This window comes from Callospermophilus lateralis, chromosome 8 (genome assembly GCF_048772815.1).
Source record: "Callospermophilus lateralis isolate mCalLat2 chromosome 8, mCalLat2.hap1, whole genome shotgun sequence".
Taxonomy (NCBI): Eukaryota; Metazoa; Chordata; class Mammalia; order Rodentia; family Sciuridae; genus Callospermophilus; species Callospermophilus lateralis.
This window is the reverse complement of record NC_135312.1, coordinates 137,037,440-137,058,591: the sequence shown is the minus strand read 5'-3', so window position 1 is coordinate 137,058,591 and position 21,152 is coordinate 137,037,440. Positions and strand designations below refer to the sequence as shown.

The window sequence follows — 21,152 nt, the reverse complement described above, 5'->3', positions numbered from 1 at the left end:
TTTATTGTAAAGTATATTTTTTTCTCTTGCTTTATTACACAGATATATAAAATCATTGAACTAGGAGGGAAGCAGTTGATTTATTTGCAATAAAAAATGAGGTAGCAATGCGGGCTTTGCAGGAGCACCTGTGCCTGGAGCAAAGGCTCGTGCTGCTCCCGGCAGCAGTCCTTTTCAGTGACAGGCTCTTCTGGCCTGCAGCCTTCTTTTCAGGGGTGTCAAGATTTCTGTGCATGATTCATATTTTTCTAGAGGGCGCAGGGAAAGGAAGCCAGGAGGTGAACATTGATCAGAGCACAGGGCAGACAAGCTAGATGTGCTCTTTTCTTGCCAGATCAGAATCTGGAGCGACACCAGGAAGACTGTCACTGTTTTCTTGTGTCTCTTTCCCAAGATGAGCTGGAGGTCAGCACTGGTGGCTCCAGATGATGCAGCCTCATTGGTCTCCTTTGGCTGCCTGACTCCTCCTCCTCCTGCTGAAATGCCAGGTCAGACTGGAAACCAGTCTGAACCTTTGGGGTTCTCAAGAGCCTGTTTAGATTCTTGTATCATTCTGTACAATTGCTTTACCTAGTCCTTAAGTATCTGCTAATATTTGTTTAATGTCTCTTTTACCTAGAGTCTAAGCTCCATGGTGTAAAGGCCAAGTCAGTGTTGTTTTTGTTGTATTCTTGGAGTCTGGCCAAGCACTAAGACATAATATCTGTAGTAAATGAATGTATCTTTGTGCATGAATGATTGAGTAAATGATTGTGTGAATGAATGGTTGTTAGATACTGAAACCTCTGTCAGCATCTCTGCCCATTTGAGTGACAGACTTGTTGAGCATAAATATATAGTTGCAACACACTGACCCCATACTTACCAGAAGTATCTGAGAGGGGGAGACTTGTGTGCTGTATCTCAGCGATCTCATTCTGTGCTTAGCATATAGGTCTAATTTCTCTGGGCGTTGTCTTTCTCCATAGATTTCTTGTGGCATATTTCCAGCCCAATATCTTTATGTGTAGCACATTCGCCATCTGGGGATAAGCTTTGATTAAAAGATATTTCCCTCTGTCTTGAAGATTGTTTTGATGTCTCTCTTATTCTTTGTCAGAGTTTTCTCCTCACATCTCTTGCCTTTACATCAGAACATCAGAACCAGGACATTCCGTACTCTGGTCATCACTGGTCGCTTCTCCTCAGGTGGACACTGCCTTTCTGGTCCTCTGATCTGAGGACGCTGAATCTGAGCAGCTTTATTTGCTTACGTGAATTTGATGTGCTTTGGGATGGAGGGAATTTGCTCTATACAAAAATTTGGAACATCCCTTTAGCTAATCGAGGCAGGGGAGTGTTGTTTTTCTTTCTGTATACACAAAACCTTTTATTGTCAACTAACCATTAAAGGAGACCAAAGGAAATGGTTTGAGTTTATGATCTGCTAGGCAGATCTGGTTTGAGCCTTCACGTGAGGTTCCTGCACAACCTGCATGGGTTGTGGCCCTGTCCTCCACTGCTACCTGGCTCTTTCTTGGCTTCCATTCCACTTGCTACCAGCCTGTGCCTCTGCTGTTTGCTGCTTTGTCCCCTTCTGTAATTTTCAAAATATTATTATCCCATGTATTTATTTCTTTACTCAACAGTGTACTTATATAATATACAAGACACTCTGTTAGAATGGTCCTGGTAACACACACACACACACACACACACACACACAACCACAGAGCCTGTTCATTTTATTATTATTCACCCATATCACAGATTTCCTAAGAAAAACAATGAAAGCAAAATTATTTAAAAACTTTTTACTATGAGAAATTTGATGTCTTTTGTAATCATTTCTTTCACTTTGGGGGTATTTGGTTATCCACTACTCTGTACAGTTGACTACAGATTCACTTTAAGAAGCTTGAGAGCTGAGTGCAGTGGCGCATGCCTATAATCCCAGCAGCTTGGGAGGCCAAGGCAGGAGGATTGCAAGTTCAAAGCCAGCCTCAGCAATGGCAAGGCGCTAAGCAACTCAGTGAGACTCTGTCTCTAAATAAAATAAAAAAATAGGGCTGGGGATAGGGCTTAGTGGTCCAGTGCCCCTGAGTTTCACAATTCCCAGTACCAAAAAAAAAAGTTTGGGAATAAAGTTTGTTCGTAGACCTGCTGTAGGAGCCAGTTAGTCTGCATCCCTCTCTTTCTTCTCTGTTCTTGGAGTTTTCATTTCTTTATCGTTTATATTCATCATTTCCCAGTTCTTTGTCGTAATAAGAACTGCAATGGTTACTAAGCAGTTTCCTATTCAAAGCATTTTCTGGTGATCATAGTGAAGTTATTCAAAGAATTTAGTGAATTAGACAAAGCAAAATTTTAATAAGATGAACAAACTTTTAGGCAAAGCTTTACATTTTCATGATGCGTGTCTTTCTCTTTTATTATCACCTTTTTTCCCCCCTCAAATGAAGTTTCCATGTTTTATGAGATCTTTTCTAGGCTGTTCATCTGGCAAAAATAGATAGGTTTTTACTTTTGTTTCATTTTTTTTAAAAGAGAGAGAGAGAGTATGTGTGTGTGTGTGTGTGTGTGAGAGAGAGAGAGAGAGAGAGAGAGAGAATTTTTTAATTTTTTTTTTTTTTTTTAGCTTTCTGTGGACACAACATCTTTATTTTATTTTTATGTGGTGCTGAGGATCGAACCCAGCACCCCGCGCATGCCAGGCAAGCGCACTACCGCTTGAGCCACATCCCCAGCCCTTTGTTTCCTTTTTAAATTTTTTTTTTTAGTTGTAGATGGAATGAATACCTTTATTTTATTTATTTTTATGTGGTGCTGGGGACCAAATCCAGGCCTCACGCATGCGAGTTAAGTGCTCTACTACTGAGCTACAACCCCTGCTCCAAGTAGGTGGGTTTTTAAAAGTTAAAAGTTCATTTTGCAAATGAGTAGCTGTTTGCTTTTTCCCTGATATGAGCACTTGAGCTTCAGGACTCTACCACTGAGCTACATCTCTATCCTTTGTTTTATTTATTTATTTTTTTAATATTTATTTTTAGAAGTGGTTGGACACAATATCTTTATTTTGTTATTTTTATGTGGTGCTGAGGATTGAACTCAGGGCCTCTCATGTGCTAGACGAGCACTCTACCACTGAGCCACAATCCCAGCCCCCCTTGTTTTTTTTTTTTCAAAATTTTGAAACAGGGTCTTACTAAGTTGCCCCATACCGACATCAAACTTGTGATGGTCCTGCCTCAGCTTCCTGACTGTGCCGGCTTGGTTTGCTGTTTTTAAGTTAACGCACAAAGCTTTGTGATGTAAGGGAGACTCATTTGGATAATAACTTATTTCAGGTTGAGTGTCCCTTATCTGAAACGTTTGGAATTGAAAGTGTGTAGGATTATGAATTTTTTAAATATTTTTAATATTTCCATATATGTAATGGGATATCTTAGGGATTGGACTTATATCTAAACAGAGATGAATTTGTGTTTAACCTACATGTTATTCCAGGGTCTGAAGGTAATTACACCTGGATTTTGGCTACAGTCCATTACCTGAGGTCAGGTGTGGAATTTTTCACTTTTGGTATCATGTCCATGTTCAAAAAGTTTTAGATTTGGGAACATTTTGGATTAGGGGTGCTCTTTATTAGATTTAATTTCATCTATAATCAGCTTTGAGCATAGCTTGTAGTAAACTTCAATTAAGATGTGATTATAATTTTTCATTATATTTTAGAAATTGGATTCAGATCTTAATGTAAACATTAAACTGAGTATGAAACCTATATTGTTTCAAATATAAAATATTTGCCTTTAATTTGATTATATTTATTTTCCATGATTTTTAGACACATCCCCTGCCCTTCCCTGCCACTTCCATGCTAGGGATCCAAGCGGGGCTTTGCACAGTGCTAGGCAAGTGTTCTGCCGTGGAGATTCACCCTCAGTCTGAGTGCCTGCTTTTTTTTTCCATTTGAATATTTTCCTTCCTCTTTCCATTAATGTCTTAACATTTTAATTATGAGTTATGAGAGCTTGTGGCTTTTGTAGCTTTCCCCATGTTTCCGTGGAGTTCCTAATGTCAGTCTCCCAGAGTTAGATACAGTTTCTGGCTAAGTGCTGGTTATGTTCTTTCTTGTCTACTTTCTCAGCTCCCTGTGCTCTCACCTTTGAAATTGTTAGATATTTTCAACCTCAGCTTGCTTATGCAGAAGAGTAGAAAAGCAAACAGGGAAAGGCGAGGTTGAAAGTGAGGGGGACCTGAGTACTCGTCCTCCACTCACCCTGTGTAGCTTGCCTCACTTTCTTCCTGCCTCCAAGTTCCCCTGTTTTTCTATGCTTTTCCGAGTACTTGTGTTGATGTTTTTGTGTTTTATCTGGGGGAAAAAAAATAAGTGGGCAAACAAACCTATCGATGGCTCATGGCACTGCAGTGGAGCTGGAATCTATCTGGGCTTTTAAACCTTGGCGTGAGTCTCTACGCTATGGTAAGGGAACAGTGCGGTGCTTGTGAAGCTCATGCCTTTCATGTATTTTCATGGATTTTTCACTTAGATCTAAGCATACATTTCCAACACTGCTTCCGGTTTCTGCTACATCTCCACTGAAGAAGCATTGGGAATGTACTGTAAATCCTTTTAAAGCTTGGAGTTGAGATTTCTGTTTAATTTTATCTTGTAACTTTTTAAACAAAATATGTGCATTTTAAACACTTTAATTGGCCCAGCAGAGAATTCAGAACTGGTGTCAACTTAATTGCTACTGCCTGGCTTCTCCTTCATATATTGTGATTTCTTAATATGAAATTGCAAAATGAAAAGTAATTTTTGACATACTATTTTTTTTAAATAATGCTTTCTAAAGGGCTTTTGTCTCTGGCAGTGTAAAACTCGACACCTAGCAAATAAGAGGATCTTGGCTTCATAGGTACATGAAAACATTGTCAGTCCCTTGTTTCAACACCTTGGAACTTGTCCTTAAAAGTTTTATTGTTTCATTTTTGTTTTTTAATATGATCATCAGGTGCTTTGATTTCTGTGGATGTTAATTAGCATTTTTTTGTTTTATTTTGGGTTTTGCAGTTTGTATGTTTGGAATGCTTGTCTTGGAAATACAGTAAAATGTTTATGGGGACATTTTCCTTGGGAAATTTTAGCTTACTCCTGTGTCTGCTTGCTTGACAGCTGTTTCTTCACATCTAACTATGTTATTAATTCAAAAAGCTGTCAAGCTGTTAGCAGCTGCCTACTGTTTTTATAAGGGCAAAATAAGAAAGGATCCAACTAGTATCAGAAATGTTTAGGTTAGATTGTAGGAATAGTTTTCTGACAGTTATGATATAATTTGTTAAAAGCTAAGTTGTAGAATTAAATAAAATTAAAAAGCATAAAATAGTATTTGTTGAAAGATAAAACACCGTCTGAAAGTAGGACAGTGCACCAGCTGGCTTTGGAATTGCCTGTGGTTCCCGGATTCTGCAGCCTGGGATGGTTGTGGTGCTGCTGTTTCTCACACAACCAGCTTTCCCTAGGCCTTTCTAGCAGCACCTCAGGACTCCTCTGTGCGGTAGTTACTCTTTAAGTTGATAACATGTTTATTTTGGAATTATTCCTTTTGCCATAGTCAGACTAATCATGTATTTAACTTTCAGGTGCGAACATCAAAATGTAAAACTGGTTTGCCTTTAAGAAATATAGTGACCATTAAACAAAGACGATTTGGGGGAGAGAAAGGGAGAGAGAAGGGAAAACATATGGAAATGGTAGGAGACCCTCAATGTTACACAAAATTACATAGAAGAGGTTGTGAGGGGAAAGGGGGGAAAACAAGGGAGAGAATTGAACAACAGCGCATGAGGTAGAGAGGGAAGATGGGAGGGGAGGGGAGGGGGGATAGTAGGGGATAGGAAAGGTAGCAGAATACAACAGTCACTAATATGCCATTATGTAAAAAGGTGAGTGTGTAACCAATGTGATTCTGCAATATGTATTTGGGGTAAAAATGGGAGTTCATAGCCCAATTGAGTCAAATGTATGAAAGATGATATATCATGAGCTTTGTAATGTTTTGAACAACCAATTAAAAAAAAAAGAAATATAGTGACCAGACTCAACCTCAAGAACAAAAAATAATAAAAAAATGAAGAATTAAATTTTGCTCATGAAATTACAAATGAAATAACTTGTGTTTTACCTTTTATCACTAGTCCTTCAAAATATAACTTTATAACCATTTCTCAGACATTTAAATAGAATAATATCTAGCACTTATTAAATGTCTACCATGTGCTATGTAAAATGCAGTTAATTTAGTATACACTATACTGTTTAATTCATATAATGGCCCTGGGATATTTGGTTTTATTATTTTTAAGTCATAATAAGGAAGAAGTATAGAGATTGAAGTAAATTATCCAAAGTATGCAATAAGTAGTGGATTTGAGATTTAAACCCAAGATAATTTCTCACAAAGTTTTAAAATTTAGAAAATAAAAAGAAGCAGAATATAAAATTGTGAAAACATTAAAATGTCACCTGAACCACACAACATGTCGCATGGGGGCTTGCATTTTGAAAGGCTAGAAGGAAATACACCACACTGCTGGTGATGGTTAATTTTAGGCTTTTGGAAATACAGATAATTATTTTCTCCTTCGTGATATTTTATAGGTTGTATTTATTAAATGTCAGCCATCATAATCATTAAGGTAGAAGTTGTCAGTATTATTTTAAAAAATCATTTTTAGTTGTAGATGGACATAAATAACTTTATTTTTATGAGGTGCTGAGGATTGAAGCCAGTGTCTCACACATGCTAGGCAAGCGCTCCACCACTGAGCCACAGCCCCAGACCTTGTCACTATAATTTTTATGTTATTTTTCCCTTCTAATTTTTTATTATTTTTATTTAAAAAAGTCACAGTTATATACATTTACGGAATACAAAGTGATATTTTGAATTTAGCATGGTTTTCATTGGTGCTATGCATAATAGTTGGATTTCATTGTTTTATATTCATACACACACATAACATAATTTGATCAGTTTTTTCCTTAGCACCTTCCCTTTCCTTCCTCACTTCCATGTCCTGATCTCCTTCCTCTACTTTTATTTTCATGAGATCCTCCCCATTTTTCCCTTTATTATACTAGCTTACACATGTAAGAGAAAACATATGGCCCTTGACTTTCTGAGACTGACTTATTTTGCTTAACAATGGATAGTCTCCAGTTTCATTCTGTTTCTTTTTGGCTGAGTAAAACTTCATCGTGTACATTTTCTTTATTTCTTCATTCATTCATGGACACCTAGACTGGTTTCATAATTTAGCTGTCATGAGTTTTTCTGCTGTAAACACGGTTGTGCATGTATGGCTGTAGTAAGCTGACTAATTCTTTTAGATAAATACCGTGGAGTGGGTTACCTGGATCAAATGGTGTTTCATTCCTAGATCTTTTGAGGAACCTCCATACTGATTTCCACAGTGGTTGTACTGATTTACAATCCCACCAATATAAGTGTATAAGTGTTCCTTTTGTTATACATCCTCTCCGGCATTTATTATTATTTGCATTTTTTGATGACTGCCATTCTGACTGGAGTGAAATGAAATCCCAGTGAGTTTTGGTTTACACTTTTCTGACTGCTAAAGATGTTGAACAGTTTTTCATATATCTATTTGGCCACTTGTATTTCTTTTGAATAGTGTCTATTTAGTTCATTTACCCATTTAGTGATGGGATTATTTGTTTCTTTGTTTGTTTGGTATTGTTTGTTTCTTTGGTATTAAGTTTTTTTGAGTTCCCTATACATTCTATATATCTATAGAAAGATTAAAGATTTTCTCTCTTTCTGTAGATTCTCTCTTCATGTAGAAGCAGAATCTTATGTTGCCATCTTCACCTGGAATTTATCTACAGTTACTCTGTTTTGGTGCTCATTAAATCTACCTCCGCATTCTCTCAGAGCCATCTGCCCTGAATAATTCCTTTCGCCAACACATGGATCTTCATAGACGATAAGCATCCCTTTATTCACTTTGTTTATTTACATTCTAGAGAACTAAAGAACTAACTTAATAGAAAATAGCCTTCTCAATGTGTGTGTTTCACAGATTGTCCTAGAAGTTTTCCCCCTTGCGTTTTCTCACAATATTTCCTCTTTAAAATAAATCAGATCATTTAACTTATTTTAATAGTCTCTTCTGTTACATGCCAGCAATAGAATCTTGATATGGGTAGCATTCTAGAAGAGATCAGGAAGAGGGGCTTCTATGATAGTGAAAAGCATGTAGATTCTCCACGAATTCTTGCAACTTTACAGGAGTGGTTTCTAAATTTACAAAAGGAACTCATTCCACCACTTTTCATAGTAAAGTGGGAAGTGAAACTGAGGATCATATACTTACAATGCTTATTTGGTAGCCCTTCATCTTAACCAGTGTAACTAAGAAAGCAAAATCTTGGGAGTTGCATGTTTTTAACTAATTTACCTTTTCCACACAGTCCTTGTGTGGAAGTCAGCTTCATATGTGGAGAAAGTGTTGGGCCAGTAGGAAAAATTGAGGGGTTGTGTGGCTCTCACTGTATCCCCGAGCAGATCGGTTCAAGGAATAGATAAAATGCATGTAAAAAGATAGTTGGGTGGCTTCACATTGTAAATGTTAAACTTATAGATCAAGTTCTAAATCCTCAGATGCAGTTTTGAGATTTGGTATTATGTTCTAGCTTCAGTGTTACTTTAGATTGCCCAGTTATTGATATGGAGCTTGACATTTATGTGAACTCTACAGGATCCTGTGTAGCTGTTGATAGCCATATCCAATAGCATTGTGTTGATTGCTGCTGTATTTTGAAGAGTGTGTAGGTGCTTCTTTTTTAAATTTTGTGCTGAACTACATTAAGAAGTTACAAGAGATGCGTACTCCACACAGGCAACCTTCAATACTTTAAGAAAGCATCATTCATCAAATAGGGGAGTATTTATTACAACATGGAGTCTCTTGTAGTTAAAAAGAAATTAGGAATGGAGAATGGGTCACTCCGGCCCCAGATCATCTTTTCATTCAGTTTTGGATTGATTGTTCATCAGTATTCCCACTTTTTCCTGCTATACTCAAATCCCAGTTATCATCTCATGAATCTGTTTCTTAGTTTCCAGATACCTCCTTCCTCCCTCTTCCCCCTCCTTTCTTTCTTTTTTAAAATTATTTTTAAATGTAAATGGACACAATATCTTTATGTATTTATTTATTTTTAAATATTTTTATTTTTTAGTTGTAGTTGGACACAATACCTTTATTTTACTTATTTATCTTTACGTGGTGCTGAGGATTAAACCCAGGGCCTTGCCCATGCTAGGCGAGTGCTCTACCTCTGAGCCACAATCCCAACCCCCCCCCCCCATATGTATGTATTTTTATGTGGTGCTGAGATGGGACCCATTGCCTCACATGTGTCAGACAAGCACTTTACCACTGAGCTACAGCCTCAGCCCTCTTTCTCTCTCCTCTCCTCTCCCCTCTCCTTACCTCCCCTCCCATCCTTCCTTCCTTCCTTTCTAACACAGGGGTGTTCTACCACTGAGCCACATCTGCCAGCCCTTTTGATTTTTAAATTTTGAGACAGGGTGTCCCTGAGTTTCTGAGGCTGCCCTGGAACTTGCCATCCTTTTACCTCTGCCACCAGAGTCACTGAGATTGTAGGCATGCACTGCCACCACTACCAATGCCAGGCTCCTGGCTTCTCTTTTAATGCAAGTTTTCAGATATCTAGTTGCCGAAGTCTTTATCCTTAGTGTTCCCCCAATTCCCTTTTGCTTTTCAACCCACCCCCTCCAGATATAATTAGTTTTCAAGATAAATTGATCTGCCTAATTTTTTCCTCTACAGCCTCCCTGCTCTTACTTTATTCAGACTATTGCCAACTCTTACCTGAGTTACTGTAGCAGCTTTCTGAACTAGTCCTACTCTTTACACTCTTGCCCCTGCTCCTATTCTAGTCTTCATGCTAACTTGTAATCACAGTGATCTTCCAGAAGTAAAGATCCCATCCTGCCATTTCCCTAATTAAATAGCTTGATTTCTCCCTTGTTGTAGGATAGAGGCTAAATTTTAGCCATCCCGATATCAGTTAGTTTTCCTAATGTATGTATAAAGTTCTCCCCTAAGGCATTTTATTGTTACTTTCATCTAGGTAATTCCTGTGTTCATCAAATCTATGACATAGGTCAATTCTAAAGAGTTTTTTTTTGACCATCTATTTAAAGTCAGTGACTGCCCTTTTAGTAAATTCCATGCAATATAGTTATTGCCTGGAATTGTATTTTCGGGAAGCAGCATGATATGAAATGGTAATTTATTCAGTATTTGTTTGATTGATGCTTCTTTCTGCAGATGACCTTGCCTCAGTTTTTTCCTGAAAGACTATAGATATAGAGACTTTCTTACTAACTCCCTACAACCTTAAGCTTTTCATCTGTATAGTTTTTTTTTTTTTTTTTGTACTGGGGATTGAACTCTGGTGTTTAACCATTGAGCCACATCCCCAGCCCTTTATATTTTATTTAGAGATGGGGTCTCACTGAGTTTTTTAGGTCCTCGCTAAGTTGCTGAGGCTAGTTTTGAACTCCTGATCCTCCTGCCTCAGCCTCCTGAGTCTTTGGGATTACAGGCTTGTGCCACTGCACCTGGCTCATCTATACTATCCTTTTCTGTCATTGCTGGGGAAGATTCTATTTGGGAAACGTTAGATTAACTAAGTACGAAGTGAAAATATATGTGCAGTAGACTAGAGGAATATTAAATATCTTTTAGGAAGTTTAGTGGTGAAAGAAAAAGTAATAAAATTTAGGTAGGAAGAATATCAAAGTGTATGTTTTGAAGGATGGGAAGAACAATATAATTAATAAATAAGCATAAGAATATAAGTTATAAAGCTCTAGATTATGATTTCCAGCCTATTTTAATGTACCTATATCAGTTTTATTGACACAGTTGCAGAATTGGAAACTTGGGGTTTAATGGATTAGTGAAGACTACAGTTAAGACAGGAATAGAGAAGGGATCACTGATAAAGCAAGGCCTAGAATGTTAGGAAAGAGACAGAATTCTCTCTCAGTTCTGTAGATCCCTTCATTGTTCAGGAAGTGGACCAGTTCCTTAGCATGGGACTGCCAGGTCATGAAGAGGACTTTTTTTCTTTGTTTTTTTTGTTTTTTTTTTTAAGTGAATGTTCAGTTTTCTGGTTAGATTGTCTTAATTTTTCTTGAGGAAAAGCCCTTCCCATCTCTTGATCAAAGTGATACTTTTTTTTTTTTTCTTTACTACTTTTTGCTGCTTCTGGTGATGCACACCTGTAATTTCAACTAACTCCTCTGGAGGCTGAGTCCAGAGGATTGCAATTCCAAATCCCCCTGGGCAATTTAGTAAGACCCTGTTTCAAAGTAAAATAAAAATTAAAAAGGTCTGGGGATATCGCTCAGTGGTAGAGCACTTGCATAGCATGCACCAAACTCCTGGGTTTAAATGAACAAAAGAAAAAAAAATCATCTCTCATGACATAGATTTTCTTATTTTAGTGATTTTTCAAAATGTGTGTTTCATGAAAGTGTCTCGGGGTATCTGTTTATAACTTCCTCTTATTGAAAAAAAAAAAGACTGCTGACTACTTAAAAATCAGACGTCTGATATGTATTAAGTACAGAATTTCAGCACATTGAAGATTACCAGATTATAGTGCTGGCTAATTTAATTTCAGAGTTACCTTACCTGAGTTACTGTAGCAATCTTCTGAACTGGTCCGACTCTTTACACTCTTGCCTCTGCCCCTATTCTAGTCTTCATGCTACCTTGTAATCGTGATCTTCCAGAAGTGCAAAAGAAAAAAAAGGAAAAAATCCTTCCTAGCCATTTATATGCATGTAATTGTATTTTTAAGAATCATTGATTAGGAAGGATGTACCCACTTCTATTGTGTACTTACCTATTAGCATGAGAAATTGTCCATCCTGCTGCAGTACTTAACTCCTGTGCTCCAAGGAAGGGGCATTTGCTGCTTACAGAGCTTGTGCAAATCGTGTCTACTTCTTGCTCTATGATAACTGCATAGTAACCAGTAGTGATATCATGAATATCATAATAATATAGTATTACTAAGTTTAAGGGGTTTTATATTTGTGATAGTTATTACAAACACTGCTTTTATTGGATAAATATAGTATATGTGTACTTCATGTATATGCATGTGTGTGTATGTTTATATAGTCCACTGTAAAAGACAATAAACTGAGAAGTACTGATCTACTTAAACCACTCTCTACAGTAATCCTATTGCCAGATCTGCTGACCATTTCTGCTTAGTCCTCTGTATTTTCTGTTGTCTAGTGTTTTGATGACCTTTAAAATTCTCTTCCCAGATGTTATTTTCATTTGTATGTGTGTGTGTGTGTGTGTGTGTGTGTGTGTGTGTGGTTTTGTTTTGCTGCTGGGGACTGAACACAGGCCTCCTACATGCTAGGCAATTACTGTACTATGAGGCCATTACCTCAGCCCCCAAATATTTATTTTTTTTCATGAGGGAGATGTTAAAATATTTAGAGAGAAGTGACATTGTATCTGAAGCTCACTTTATAAAGGTTCTACAGAAAATTAAAGAATTTCATAAAACTAAGTAGGTATGTCAGTGTACACACTGATTACTTGTGTGTCCAGAGAGAATGTGAGATTACTCATAAAACAAATGGGGCAAAGATTAAAAACCGGTGAATTTTAGTAAAAAATATGCAGAGATTTATTATACTGACTCAACTTTTGTCTATGTTTGAAAAGGTCAGAACACCAGAGTAAGCCAGCCTGGTTGTACCAATAGTAGCTGCTGCAGTGGTGTGGACTTGGGATCTCTCTCAAAGGCGGGTGTGTGAAGGCTTGATTTCAGTGCATCAGTAATCAGAGATGGAGCTTTTAGGAAATGATTCAGTCATGGGCTCTCTGACCTCAGTGATGGGTGAATCCCCTGAGGGAGTTGTAGCTGATGGCATGAGAGTGTGATAGTGAGGCTGATGTGGAGGAAGTGGGCACAGCGGGTATGTCCTGGAAGGACGTGTCTTGTCCCTGCTGGCCTCTTCTCCCCTCTTTCTGCCTGCTCTGGCTGCCATGAGTAAGCAGCTTTGTTCTGCCTCTCCCTTCTGCCTCACCACAGGCTCAAGCAGTGGAGTAGGTTGACCATGGACAGAAACTTCTGAAACTGTAACCAAGAGATCTTTCTCCAAGTTGTTTTTTCTCAGCACTGCACAGCTGAGTAACACAGTTGTCCTCTGTGGTAAACCTAACTATGATCCTGCCAGTGATTGCTGGACATTTTAGGACTTTAAACTCACGTGCACTGCTCTCAAGTTCAATTTTAATTTTATTGGTAAAATTAGAAAAAAAAAGAAGAAAGAACAAATAGGCAAAATAAAATTCAGTTCTGATGATGTTGCAGAGAGACTTACTGCTGGTAACCTTAAAATAGAGAAAATGTTTGGGATAATAACTTCCATTATGCATTAAGAGACCTATAATTCATGCCTTTTCATTTAATAATTCTTACTTTTTAAAATAAATCCTGAGACGACAGCTTAAAAGAAATAATTAAATGTGATCTCATGTTTATCATGTGGTACTCTTCTGGCTTTCTGTGCAGAAAACAGAAACAGAAAAACAGAAACATCCAAATTCTATAAAACTATGGAGGTTCATTTGTAATTGATTCATTAGGAATTGTTTCCTAATATTAACAAAATCCCTCTCTTCTCCTTTAAATTTGTCAATTGCCTGTTCACTGACTTCTCATTCTTTTTGTTTTCCTCTTATCTATAAAATATAGGTGATGCCCACCTCTCTGCCTTTGACCTGCATCTCTCTTCCCTTGATTGGTAATTTTAATTGATCTCGTGGCTTCTAGTACTGTTTGTATGTGAATCTCTCTGAGATCTAAAATTATAGTCTTATTCTTTTTCCAGAGCTCCATTTGTGCCATCTGTATTCCATCTGCTCATTTTTTGATCTTTTGAATATCTTGTTCCATGTTCAAACTTTATATGTATAATTTATCTTCCCCCCCCCCCCCCCCGGTGGGGCTGGGGATTGATCCCAGGGCTTGTGCATGTGAGGCAAGCACTCTACCCACTGTGCTATATCCCCAGCCCCCCTTAAAAAATCTATCTTAATTATTTTCCCTCCTAAATATTTTCTGTGGTTCATAATTTCTTTGCCAGTCCTTCTGGAAATGTTTAGCATACATTTTCTTTCTTATTTTACTTCTAAAACCTTTTAAAGTATTGCTCTGCAGTACTTTCCAATGTGTTTCCATCATCTACATGTAGTTGCCCTAGTTCAGTGTATTTTTTTTTAAAAAATTTATTTATACTCTTGTGGTTTTGGTAATTGAACCCAGGACCCAGAGCATGCTGTACATCACTGTACCACTCAGCCACTGAGCTATACCCCAATCCAAGATGTTTTTAAAGGTTATTTGCAGTGGGGCCTTACTCGATCTTCCTTCCCTGTCCTAAGCACTATCTTCTCTCTGATGAATCTTCTGTCAGAGAAGCCTTCATGAAGCACAGATTAGACCACATATACCGCTCTCTGGATTAAAAACTTTCAAAGATTCTTAGTTTGTACAAAGAATATCTTGAACTACTTCATGGAGTCTTCAGGACCCTACACCTTACAGCTTCAACTTTATTTCCTTCCTTCAAATCTTGTTTTCTTTTCATCCTCTTTGTCTCATCCTCTTTCTATTTCTCTCATCCTTTCCTCCTCCTGAGCATGTTGTCATTTTGTGGCCTCTGTCTGACCATTTCCTTGTTTTTACATCTCATTTATCACTCAGGAGTTGGCTTTCAAGTTGCCTCCCAGTGGGAAGTCATATTTTCTTACTGGGAATTTGAAAAGGCTTTTCTGTGTTTTTGTTGTACTTAGTATACTCTTCATTATACTGTGGCTCTTAGGTATGTGTTACTGGTTGTTTCTAAGTTCTCAAGGTTTTTAAAATCTGGATTTATGTTCTATTCTTCAGTTTTCTTTGTACATTATTTGGCACGTAGATTATTCGTAAGGCATATTTTTAAGTAAATAAAGCCTGAAGAGCTACTTTCTTTTGGAGATTATTTCTCCCATCCAAGTACTAACCAGGCCCGACTCTGCTTAGCTTCTAAGATTAGACAAGATCGGGCACATTCAGGGTGTTATGGCAGTAGATTGGAGGTTATTTCTTAGTTGAGAGAAGGAACAGAGTTCTGAAGATATTCTACTTACATGCCAGAGACAAAACAATCAAATGTTTTACAAGGATTTTTTTGAAAGTAATTTTGCTAAAAAAGAAGTATGAAGTTAGATATGTAGATGAGATCTTGGATCACTGACTCAAAATCATTTTCAGACAGATGAAACCTACCTTTTAAAGCTATCAGGAACATAGACTTAATTGTACATTTAATCATTCAAGCAATATTTATACAAGATTTACAAGTAAAAATGCTGTCTTCAATATTTCTACAATATCTAACTCATATTTTATGTATTCCTAGTTTAGCTCTTGATATTCTTCGAATTTTTTTGGTGTTTAGCCTCTTGATTCTTAAATGGATCTTTTCCTTCTAACACTTCTTTTGCTGATGATGAGTTTTATTTTTCTTAGTTTCTCTGTCATGGCAAAATTTACATTTGAAAAACATTCTGTTTTGCAGGTGTCCTGGGCAGATATCGGAGGACTGGAAAATATCAAATTAAAATTGAAACAGGCTGTGGAATGGCCCTTGAAACATCCAGAGTCTTTCACCCGAATGGGTATTCAGCCACCTAAAGGAGTTCTCCTATACGGGCCCCCGGGATGTTCTAAGACCATGATAGCAAAGGCTTTGGCTAATGAAAGTGGACTGAACTTTCTAGCTATAAAGGTAGGGTGTTCAGCTTTCTGGTGGCTGTGTTCTCTTCCATCGTCTTCCCACCCTCCTCCACTGACTTCTACCCTCAAGAGAGTGTGTAAAGTTGCTGCTTAAGAAGTAGTTTATTTTTTATTTGAGATAGATGACAATATGAGGGGAACAGAGACAAGAAATAAATTGGTGCATATGACTGTAGCAAATCATGGTGGACAGTATCTTGATTTTCAGTATTTCTTAGACCCATTCGTACCAAAAACTACTCTTTTGTTTTTGATTGCTGTAATTATACTAAAGACTTTTTGTTTAAGAGTCAATTGTAAATAAGATAATGAATTCAGCATTTACATACATAGAATTTCCAAATCCAAAAGATACTTTTTTTTTTAATGGTAAGATGTTAGATTCTTTTTTGGGAGCAGTACTGAGGATTGAACCCAGGGGTGCTTAACTACTGAGCCACATTCCCAGCACCATTTTATTTTTTATTTTAAGGCAGGGTCTTGCTAAGTTGGTTATGGTCTCATTAAGTTGCTGAGGATGCTCTTGAACTTATGCTCCTCCTGCCTCAGCCTCTCGAATCTTTGGGATTACAGGTGTGCGCCACCGTGCCCAGTACAATGCTATATTCTTTTTTTTTTTTTAAATTTTTTAGTTGTAGTTGGTACAATATCTTTATTTATTTATTTATTTTTATGTGGTGCTGAGGATCGAACCCAGTACCTCATACATGCAAGGCAGGTGCTCTAGCACTGAGCTACTGTCTCAGCCCCACAATGCTATATTCTTTAGAAATGCCTTTCTAGTCAGAGAATAGTACTTTTTAAAAAAAATTTGTAGTTCTATACAATACATTTATTTTATTTCTTCATTTTTATGTGGTGTTGAGGATTGAACCCAACGCCTTGCATGTGCTAGGTGAGCGCTCTACCACTGAGCCACAACCCCAGGCCCCATAGTATGGTTTTATTCTGAACTACACCCATACATGTACATTTTATTTGTTCATTGCCCTGTGTCAGCTGAGACATATAATTTTACTTGATATGTAGTTTCACTTTCAGACCAGATGTTAATCTTTCTTTTTATGTAACATTATTATATATTCAGTTAGTAAATACATATAAATAAAATCTTAAATCCATTTTTATGGATTATACCACCAAAATTTGTTAAGTATCAGTTTATTTCAGAAAAGCCACATGATGAATAAAGTATTTGGATATCACCAGGGAATTTTTCATATTACAAAATGTGTTTTCTATCATAGAATATTGAAATCATTGGCAGATGGAATGCATGAAACCTGATTTCAGGTTTTGGCCTGACTTAAAATTTATGTGGAATGATATTCAGATGTATTTGCTCCTTCTGAATGTCTTCAACATAGTTTCTTTTATCTCTTATTCTGAAAGATCTTGGAGAGTGACTACAATGAAAGGTAATCCTTTTTACACTGATCAGGGATAGCTAAGCAGCCATGGGTTTAAAGGGTGCAGGGATGAGATATTTTGAATCCCCAAAATACCTTGATTGTCTCTGGTCTGTTACCATATGGACACAGCTATTCTACTGGCATTTCTATGCTTTATCCAGTCATTTCCATTTCTCCGTTCCTGTTTTGTGTAGGCCACAATTCTATATTGAGATTATTGGAATGTTTTCTGTCTAGTAGAACATGAGACATTTGATGAGGACCTAATTTGAAGGTTTTAGACTTGTATCTCAAGGAGGAGCACTTCTATTTTCTTATAAGTAGCATTTTCTTGCTCACTGTTCTTAAAACGAGTGATTCATTAAAATTTTAATTCTTTTAAAAAGGCTACACACAGAAAAATTATGTTAAGAAGTTGTTGTTATTAAGTATTATTATTATTTTTTTACTGTGCTGGGAGTGAAAATCCAAGGCCTTGTATATTCTACACAAGTGCTACCACCAAGCTACACCCGAACCCAAGAAATTATCTTAATTGTTTGGGTTTATACATAACTCAGAAGTCAGGGTGTATCTTGGGCTGGGGCTGTAATTCAGTGGCAGAGTGCTTGTTTAGCATGTATGAGGCACTGGGTTCGATTCTTAGCACCACATAAGAATAAACAATAAGGGTATTCTGTCCAACTACAACCAAAAGAAAAAAGAAATCAAGGCCTATCCTAATTATTAATTTTTTATTTAATGTGGTTTGTTTGTTTTTTTTCTAGGTAGTACTGGGAATGGAACTCAGGGGTGCTGTACCACTGAGATACATTCTCAGGTCTTTTTTAAAAATTTAAGACAGGGTCTTGCTAAATTGCTGAAGCTTGACCTCAAACTTGGCAGTCTTTTTGCCTCAGCTTCCTGAGTAGCTGTTATTACAGGCATTTGCCACCACGCCTGACTGAATGAATGTTTATTCAGTATAGAATTTAATGTAGTTTAACAGTATTTTTAAGCTTTGAATCTAAGTATCGGATATTTTAATCAGCAATGATATTCATTTTACTATGCTTTCTACTTCATATTTTAAAATTTTCAAAATGAAAAGTTGAGAACATGAAAGAAATTGGTCTAATTACATACATGATGTTTTCTAAGGTGACTCAAGTGTTATAATTTATTTTGAGCTCTTTAAAATAATAAAATGTTACATTTTGAAGGTGATCAGACACAAAACAAAACGTATGTACAGTAGAATTTCCTGTCCAGTTGGGAAACAAAAGTACTCTAGACATATTGAAAGGAAAAACTGGTCCTTTCCCCAGTGGTGATCACCTTTCAGCCAAGATAAAGCATTTTGATTGATTTTAAACATTACTTTCTTTAAGTCTCTGAAAGAACTTTTGAACTTTCCCTGTACATCTTTTATAAGTAGAGATAAAAAATATTTGTACTCTGCGTGGAGACTTCACTTTGGCTTGTGTGGGCTCATATTCTTGGCATATATAGATATGTTTGTGTAGATTTCAGCACTTAACATAAGCTTAAGTTTATTTTGTCATATGGGTCATTACATCAGAATATTTTCCAGTTGAAATTTTTCTTCTGCTCTTCTCTTGCTTTTGTCTGGAGTATTCCTATAGCCTGATTGCTTTTGGATAGCTGGGCTGTTCTCCTTTGTGAAGAGCCATCATTGCTTCTGGAAGAGTTGTTTGGTCTCTGGCAGGGGTTTCCATCCAGTTCTTTCTTGGTAGCATTAGTGAGGAAGAAATGTAATGAGCTTAGGATATCGGTGACTTTTTGAGAAATCCTCTTCTCTATACTTGTCTCAGAGAGGAACTCTGCAAAGTACATGATGTTTTCAGTAGTTTATTTAGAGTAGTGCATTCCGAGTAGTGCACAGTTCAAAGTAATTACCATTATTCATTTAACTTGGTCTCCTACCCTTCTGTTATCAGAGCTACAGGATAATCTGAACTTGGAAAATTCAGATGAAGTCCAAGTTCATTGATAGGCTTGCTTTTCGGTTATATAGACTATAGAGCTTCCAAATTGCAGATACTGAATGAAAAGCTCTGCAGACACCTGTTTTATATTCGGAATGCTTTAAGGTTAGTTATGGGGTTACACAGAAGATCTTGAGATTAAGCAACTTTTCCAAGGTTGAAGTGGTGGATGGAACTGAAAATTGTTCTCAGAACTCAAACTCAGGATGTCAAGATCCATTGTATTTATATTCTCTTTTAATTTTTTTTTTTTAATTTTTAACCTGTAACTAGAATCTAGTGCTATTTCATTAATTATACCACCTTATTGAGGATTGTAGTTTAGGTTGTTTCTATAGGACAGAGTAGAAAGATGCTTCTGAGGACCAGTTTGAAAAATAATTTTGTTTCTCTAGGACAGAGAAGACTGAAAAAAATAGCATGACTTTGGTCTAGAAGTAAGAGAAGTAAGTTGATTGAGTTCACAAGAAAGAGTTATCACTGCTAAAGAAACTGGATGAAATAGAAGTTCCTGGGGAAGAATAGGTAGCTGAATAAGTGGTGCTGGAAAAGTCCTGTGAGTATGTAATTGATGTCCTTGAGCTTCCGTGTATCACAGTGAAAAGAGCACTAGGCCAGGGTTCAGGTAGCTTTCATTTGCTTCCTAAGCCTAGTACTTTCTAGCTTTTTAACCTTAAACTAAGTTCTCTGTGTCTGTTTTCTATAATGTGTATGACAGTGTGTGATATTGGTATGTTATGGGTTTTAGAGAGGATTATGTTAAAAAAAGACAGTTGGGCAACTTTTGGTGGGCATAACTCACCATTTCTTCAGTGTTAGTTGTACTTAATGGTCTAGCAAAGAATCCAGCGTGGACAGGGAGGGAAGAACTGCTTCACAGCATGGAGAACTGACGCGCACCTCCCCAGCCCAACAGTACACGCCCTGAGGCGTGTGAGGATGGCACTTCTGTGACATCCCCCAACAACAACAACAAAAAAATTAAAATGCTGTACGCTGTAAAAAAAACTTGTGTCAATTGCTGAACTTTCATCAATTTTAATGAGGGCTATTCTCAAGTCTTGTAATTCACAGTTTTGCCTCTTCTCTAAAGCATTTGCAATCATATTTATGAAACACAAGTGCTATTAAACTAAACTCATTTTATAAACAAAACAAAACAAAAGCCTGTCTGACCATCAGAAAAACTTAAGCAAATCCCTGTTGAAGGATATGCTATAAAATACCTAACCAGTGTTCCTCTAAGCTGTCAAGGTTTATCAAAAAGGGAAAGTCTGAGGAACAGTCATAGCCAAGAGGAGTCCAAGGAGACACAGTAGCTGTAAAGATATGGTAGGTAACATGCAAAGTTAGGGTCTCCTGGATAGGGTCCTGGACAACAACAGGAAGGATATTAGGTCAAAACTAAGGAAAACTGAAAAAGCTGTGGACTTTAATCAGAATGTATCAGTCTTGGTTCATTAATTCGAACAGATATAATGTAAGTGACTGATAATAGAGGAAACAGCATGCACAGGGGCATTGGAGCTCTTTGTGCTGTTTGCTCAATTCTTCTGTAAAGCTTGTACTTTATTACGAAATAAAGTCTACTAATTAGAGAAAAAATGTTTTGAGGTCATTATCACAGATCCAGTGATGTGGACATTCAGGGAGATGAGGAAGCTGAGAGGCCAGCTCTTGAGTGGTGTGCAGCAGCAAGCAAATGCCTGGGCTGCAGGAGAAGAGTCCTGGGGAGGGCGGGGACTCCCGAATGAGAGCTGTGGCACAGAACTCTCCCACCCATCCTCCTTCCTTGGTCTTCTAGGTGCCTTTCTGAGAAAAGCCTGG

General features: G+C 37.2%; 1 protein-coding gene and 1 non-coding gene across 5 annotated transcripts in view; one reads left to right on the top strand and one right to left on the bottom strand.

Moving 5' to 3' along the window:
• The window catches only part of Afg2a (AAA ATPase AFG2A), a 265,443-nt gene that overhangs the window by 50,098 nt on the left and 194,193 nt on the right, over positions 1-21,152 (top strand). For all 4 annotated transcript variants that reach the window (XM_076863930.2, XM_076863928.2, XM_076863927.2 and 1 more), the window contains one exon: positions 15,708-15,917. In XM_076863930.2, coding sequence (XP_076720045.2) covers positions 15,708-15,917 — 210 coding nt within the window. The remainder of the gene's footprint in view (positions 1-15,707; positions 15,918-21,152) is intronic.
• Trnaa-agc (transfer RNA alanine (anticodon AGC)) lies at positions 3,067-3,139 on the bottom strand. Its single transcript has one exon. It is a non-coding gene; the product is annotated as a tRNA-Ala (tRNA).